This window comes from Gavialis gangeticus, unplaced genomic scaffold, assembly GCF_001723915.1.
Source record: "Gavialis gangeticus isolate Ggan-Ray unplaced genomic scaffold, GavGan_comp1, whole genome shotgun sequence".
NCBI lineage: Eukaryota > Metazoa > Chordata > Crocodylia > Gavialidae > Gavialis > Gavialis gangeticus.
Window position 1 is genome coordinate 17,096,534 of NW_017728993.1, and position 6,424 is coordinate 17,102,957.

The following is a 6,424-nucleotide window of genomic DNA, read 5'->3' on the forward strand; positions in this document are numbered from 1 at the left end:
CAGGTGCGGGTGCCGGGGGCTGTGACTGTGCTGGGTGCCGGCCCCTGGGCTCTGTCTGCCAGGGGGTCAGCCCCGGCCGTGTGATCTGCAGCCCGGGTGCTTGCAGCAACTCTGCCCAGCTCCTAGGAGTCCTGGGCAGGCAGCAGACTGCTGCGCCTGGCTTGCTGTCTGGGGAGGTTTTGGCTTGTGTCACGCCAGGCATCTGCAGCCTCACCTGTGCCTCCATCTCACTTTGTTCAGGGCGGTGTCCTCGGAAGTTCAGGAACCATCATGATCGGCAGGAGACCCAAGAAAAGCCCTCAGGTGAAAGGCCAGGGAGCTGCTGCGGCGAAGCAGGTAAGGGAAGGTCTCGCACCACCAAACTGGCACTCGCAGTGCCACCCTCCCTCCTTGATCCTGCGATGTCTGCTACTTAATGAGTTCTCTGCTTTTCCCCAACCGTGTGGGTCTTTCCTTGGCAATGGCCGGGAGGTGACACCAGCTATCACAGCAATCGAGGGATTAGAAATAGACCTGCTGCAAGACTTGTTGTCTCATTGTCTTGCTCTTTGCCTGCCTGATGACTCATCCCCAAGATAAGGCTGTGCCGAAGCCACTTTGGAATTTCTCTAGCATCTCCCTAGATGCTGGTTAGACTTGGGAGAGCTGGAGCTCAGTCAGGACAGAATCCAGGTGCAAGCCTAGGGAGGGGACAGGGTGTGCCTGGAGATAGCATGGAGTTGTCAGGGAATAGTTTTAGGTGAAGCTTTAAAAATGAGAAGGAGCTTGAAAGTCAGTGTGAGAGAGGAAAGCAAATATACTTGGTATCAGGTAAATATGGAGATGTTTGCTATGACTCGTGGTGATAGGAAAGGGAGGTTGAAGTAAAAAGAGCCGGAAAGATGGGAAGTTAGACAAAGAAACTATGGACTGATCTGTTTATAATAGGGTTACAGTTGACCCATTTTCAGTCAAGCCCCTAATGCAGCCAGGTAAGCTGGAATCAGACAGAGCTCCAAGAGCATAGTAGTTGCGTGTGGGTGTTTTTTTCCAACGAGCTGAACTAGAAATACGTCTTTCTTTTCTCTGCTTGTTTGTTATTGCATCCATAATGCCATCATCAGGTTAGTACTGTACTACAGTTTACATTTCAGAATTAAATATATGTTTATGTATGTTACTTACATTTTATCAAGAAGAAAATATGCAAAAAGTGGAAAAAAATCAAAGGAGTTAAAAGACTGAACAGTAAATCCAAGATTTTGAAAAGGACAAGATATTCAGGCCTCCTGGCAAATGCAAGCTAGTTTCTTGCACTGTATTTTCCAGTATCTTGTTAATTTACAAATGATCCCTGCTGTGGACTGCTTTACATTATATCTGCTATGCACTGTTCTCTATGTCAGTCTGAAGTGCTTCCCCATGCTTTCCCTAGAATACCTGTTTGATACCTGATGAGTTTAGCAAAAGCTTAATTTACAGTGACAGTGAGGAACTTGGAGCCAGAACTCTGACATTGCAGGTCGTTTGTAGCGTGACAATGAGCGGATCACACACGTCTGCCCCTGATTACTCATTTGTAAAGGGTACGTGTTATTAAATAGAGCTTTGTATCTTCAGAGCATTGAATAAACATTGGGCAAAAATCTTCTCCATTTTCTTCCCTGTCTATCTGGAAGAGAGAGAGAGAGAGGAGTAGCAGCAGTAGCCATACTGCTGGGGATTAACTGACTTATCCAGAGTCATGTAGCGAATCAAGGGTAATACCAGGCTTAGTAAATTAATTACTGACTCTCTGTTCTGTGCCTGATGCTCTTCATCATGCTATCTTGCATTAATACCCAATCCAAAGGGGTGAATTAACCTCAGTTCATAGTTATAATGCACTTTGAGTTCCTTGAATAAAAGGTGCCACAGAAATGGAACGTTGTTTCTGGATTTAATCCTGTCACAAATAATCCTGAGATTGGGGGGTTTTTTGTCTGTAAGTTTATCATAGAACAAATCCCATCTAGAGAGCACAATAAAACTGCAGATGCTCCCTCTGCCTGAAGAAGGGTGTTTGTACCCTAAAGCTTGCAAAGAACAACTTTTACAACTGTTTTACTTGATCTAATAAAAAATATCAGATGAATCCGAAGAACTTTCTGCCATAGAAAAACTAACACACATGCAGTATGCACGTATTGGGCTGTGCAGCAGCATTTTTATTTACAATTCCTTTATGCAGCTTCAGGTGGAGGCTAAATAACAGTAGATAATTTCAACTTCACTGTTTTGGAAACTTATTTTTCAGCTGTAAGTCTAAGTTCAGCTGGGGCAACAGTATGACAAGCAACGTTCAAGGAAGTGGTGGTATTTTTTCAGTAGGTGACATTCTTTCTCTGTATCGGTACTGCATCAGTACTCTAATGCTGTGGTTCTTAACCTTTTTAGGCTTGAGACACTCCTCAGTAGTCTCAAGGCACCTCTCGGAAAATGCCATGTCTTACTTTTCACTCCTTGTTAACTGCAGAGAAAAATAGAGCAGTTTTTCTGTTGTGGCAAACTCATAAATATCACAGCAGGTCAGAGTGGTTTTAACACTATGGATTCCTATTTGAAACCTGGGTTTATCTTGTGAATCATATTTGCACATGCTGCAGCACCTTGGTTGAGCATCAGTGCTCTAATGTCATGGAATACTAGACTTCCAGAGGTGCCGTCTTTTACAGCAGCATTTCTCAACCTGTGGGTCTCAAGAATATTTGAAAGAGTCACGAACAGACTTTAAAAATGGACCAACAAACATTAAAAATAGATTCTTCTGTAAAGGAAAAGAATGTGGGAAACTCTGGCTTTTCTCTTGCAGGGTGGCAGAGTTTCAGACTGCAGGGGGCTGCTTTATGCTGTCCATGCCCCACACATGCAGTTCCCTGCCTATACACCCACTCCCTACCCCACGTACTGCGGGGCTGGGGGCTGGGAGTGGGGGGCAGTCAGTCAGAATCAAGAGGACTGGCCACTGATGCTTTACAAATGAGTCCTGGTACAAAAATGGTTGAGAACCACTGTTTTAGAAGAGACAGAGCACTGTAGTCTTTGTCCTCCTTTGGCATGTTTTGAAGGAAAAGGAGACTCACCCCTAGGGTTTTGGCCAGAATATAGTTTGTATAGTGTTCTTCGTACCTGATTCCCCCTTTAGCTTTGGTGGTGTTCACTTCCTGCCCTTAGCAACTATACGTTGTTGTAATGTGGTTCTGAACTGTTGCTGGCTCTTCCCTTACTGCACTTCCTTGTGCAGTGGAACATTTGTATCTATGACTGTATGCATATCTTATTTAGTCAAACAGAAGATGACCCTGATTATAAGAACAACCCCTTGAATAATTAGAGTCTATATATGAAACATTTATAAATTTGTTATAATTTTCCAGGCATAGAATCTAGTTAATGGAGTTTTGCCTTGAATTTGTTTAAATAGATTGTTGAAAGAGAGATGAAGATAAAGTCTTTGCAGTGCTCATTTATCATAGTTATATGATATGAAGAGTAATAAATATAAGTTACTCTTTTAGATTTGTTGGAATCTCCCTGCTGAAATCTGTTACCCTATGTGTTACTAAACTATTTGAACCTATTATTTCACATACTTGATCCTCTTGTTTGAGCAACTAAGTGCCCACCTCAGAAGGATTATTCACTGCTTCCCTTCAGTAGTGTACCTAGTTTCATTTATGTATGTCTCTGTATTTGCTTTGCATTAGTAGTCAGATTGTAGGGCATCGTAGTTAAGAACTCCAACATGATATCCATGTTATCTTTGAATGCAGAATACATGGAGATATTTAAGCAATGCAGGTGGATTGATATTTTAAGTTGGTCCCTGTTCTCACTGGAATATTTTCCCTTGGTTTCAGCTGGGGCTGTTTGTAGATTTTAATCCTGATGAAATGCTGCTGGATTTAGAAGGCGGTGATGAAGGAGACCTAGAAGCAGAGCTTGCTGCCATCACTGGAGAGAAAGTGACAGAAAGGAAATCAAAACCAAAAGGAAAAAGTAAGTTTCTGGTGCTGAATTTTGCCTAGTGAAGAACCAAATTATTAATGTAAATTAAGAGATCCTAATTTACAGAGGTCACTTCTTTCTGGATATTGTCATCTAATGGGTAATACCCAAAATTACTATATCACCCAGAGAGATCTTTTTTGTGTCTACTTTACTGTGAAAGATGTAAGTTGTGTAGAAGCAAGAGTAAGAGGTGACTTTATTGTGGTCTTTAACTGTCCAGGAAAAGTGAAGATTTCTGACACCACAGTGCCCATTAATTTAGTATACAAAGATGTGCTAAGATTCAGTGGTGGAAGTAGAAGATTCAAGATGGAAATAAGGCATGTAAGGTATAGGTGCACCAATATATCAGTTGGGTAGCTAGATTAGATAACTAGATTTTGAATTGAATAGTGGCTTTTTAGACTAAAGATTTGAGGTCTTTAAAATAATATGACATAGATATTCTTTCAGCATGCATCTCCTTTTAAGTTTTGCTTTAGCAGAAATTCTGTTATGAAATTATTTGGGGTTTTTTTGAAATTGGCCATCAAATAAAGAATCCTCTTTCTAGCCTTCCTAGCTAATTATCTTTTACACAGCATTGAGTAAAAGACTTAAAAGAATCCGGTAATGTTCTTAGCCTGCAAGGGCACGTTTTACACGTGTAAGAAGAAATAGATGTCCTTTTGTCATCAAGTCCGCTCTCTGTTTCTCTTCGGCCCTTTCAATAGTTAGCACAGAATTAACTACAGCAGCTCAGGTCTTAATTCTCAGATGATTAGATCTTTAGCTCATATGTTCTACAAATCACTTATGAGATATATAGTTAAGTGGTTTTTGTGCCATCTAGAAGCCAAGAACTTCGAAGCACTACCCTCTTTTCAGATAGTGACTTTTTCTTTGGTCCAGTCAAAGCATTTAAGTCTCTTTTTTCAGTCTTTCTATCTGTAAAATGAAGATAAAAGGTTACAGGGTGTTGCAGATTAATTAATTTGTTAATGCTTGCTATGACCATTGAAAGCTTATAACTAACGTGTGTGAGTGGTACATGTATTACAGGGCTATTGCTTGATCACAGCAGCCCTTGCTTTTCTGAAACAAAAACTGTAGGTCTAATCCTCCTTTTGCTTACCAAAGAGCAGAAACCCATGTCTCTGAAAGGAAAGAATTAGACAAGTGCAAGCAGGCTGCTGGGAGCGGTAGGAGGAAATCCCATTTGGGAATGAGCCTAACATCCAAATGGAGCAGGTACCAAAGAATGATTGGACAGAAAGTAGGATGGGCATAGGAAAAGGAGGGATCAGGGAAGTAAAGTAGGAAAGAATTAAAAAAAGTAAGGATCAGAAGATGGGGGAGAGAGGATGTAAGAAAAGGGAAATTGTTCAAGTAACAGCAGGAGATTGAGTAGAAGCGTGTTTGAAAGGTGAGCAGCGGCAAAGGAACAACATTTTTCCTGGACTGTGTTGGATCTTTACTTTCAGTGCTCTGTGCATCAGTTGTGGAACTGCTGTAGATCAAGGAAGGAAATTATTTCCTGTTGGCAGTGAAGATCATTTGTAATACTGCATCTGTCCTGCACCTGTAGTCTCTGTCTCTCTAATGCTAAGAATTACTGGGACCGTTTCTTGTTGGTACTTGCATGAGCAAAGCAGAATGAGTGTCTTGGAACAAAGATTCCTCAAATATCTTAAAGAAGCAAAAAAAACCTCTTTACTGCTCTGATATGTTGTCTTCCTGCTTTATGTTGGTCATGAGTATACGGTACAATGAGCATGTCTCTGGAATTTTTTTTCCCCCTCAGTTCCAGTGCTGGCATAGTAGTAGGTTTATCCAGGGTCTCCAGATGAGAACTGCCTGTTTACCACTGACAAGTGCGAGCAGTTTAAACCAGGCAAAGCTGGTCTTGTAGCTAAGGCACCTGGCTGGGAGTTTAGAGGGAGTGATTCAGTCTGCCCCAGAGTTCCTGTGTGACTGCAGCCCAGGCTCCAGCTGTGTAACTCTTCTGGAGAGACTGGAACCTAAATGGAGGTAACAACAATGCCTTTCCCCATCTTTTCGCCCTTGGTGTATACTATCAGGAGTGGAGATTGTTTCCTGCTGTTTTTAAACAGAGCCAGGTATAGATTCATAGACGCTAAGGTTGGAAGGGACCTCAACAGATCATCAAGTCCAACCCCCTGCCTAGGCAGGAAAGAGTACTGGGGTCAGATGACCCCAGCCAGATTCATAGATTCATAGATTAAGGGTCAGAAGGGACCTAGTAGATCTTCTAGGCCGACCCCCCGCCAGGGCGGGAGAACAACAAAAAACCCCAGAAAGAGAAACGGGACTCAAATGAGTCCAGCCAGGTAGGCATCCAGCCTCTTCTTAAAGACCCCCAGGGTAGGGGCCAGCACCACTTCCCTTGGAAGTT

At 42.2% G+C, this 6,424-nt stretch overlaps 1 protein-coding gene across 1 annotated transcript in view; it reads left to right on the forward strand.

Moving 5' to 3' along the window:
- Nucleotides 1-240: 240 nt before the first annotated feature.
- The window catches only part of CC2D1B (coiled-coil and C2 domain containing 1B), a 71,937-nt gene continuing 65,753 nt past the window's right edge, over nt 241-6,424 (forward strand). Inside the window, exons 1-2 of the mRNA XM_019501304.1 lie at nt 241-336; nt 3,879-4,017. Coding sequence (XP_019356849.1) covers nt 271-336; nt 3,879-4,017 — 205 coding nt within the window. The 5' untranslated portion in view covers nt 241-270. The remainder of the gene's footprint in view (nt 337-3,878; nt 4,018-6,424) is intronic.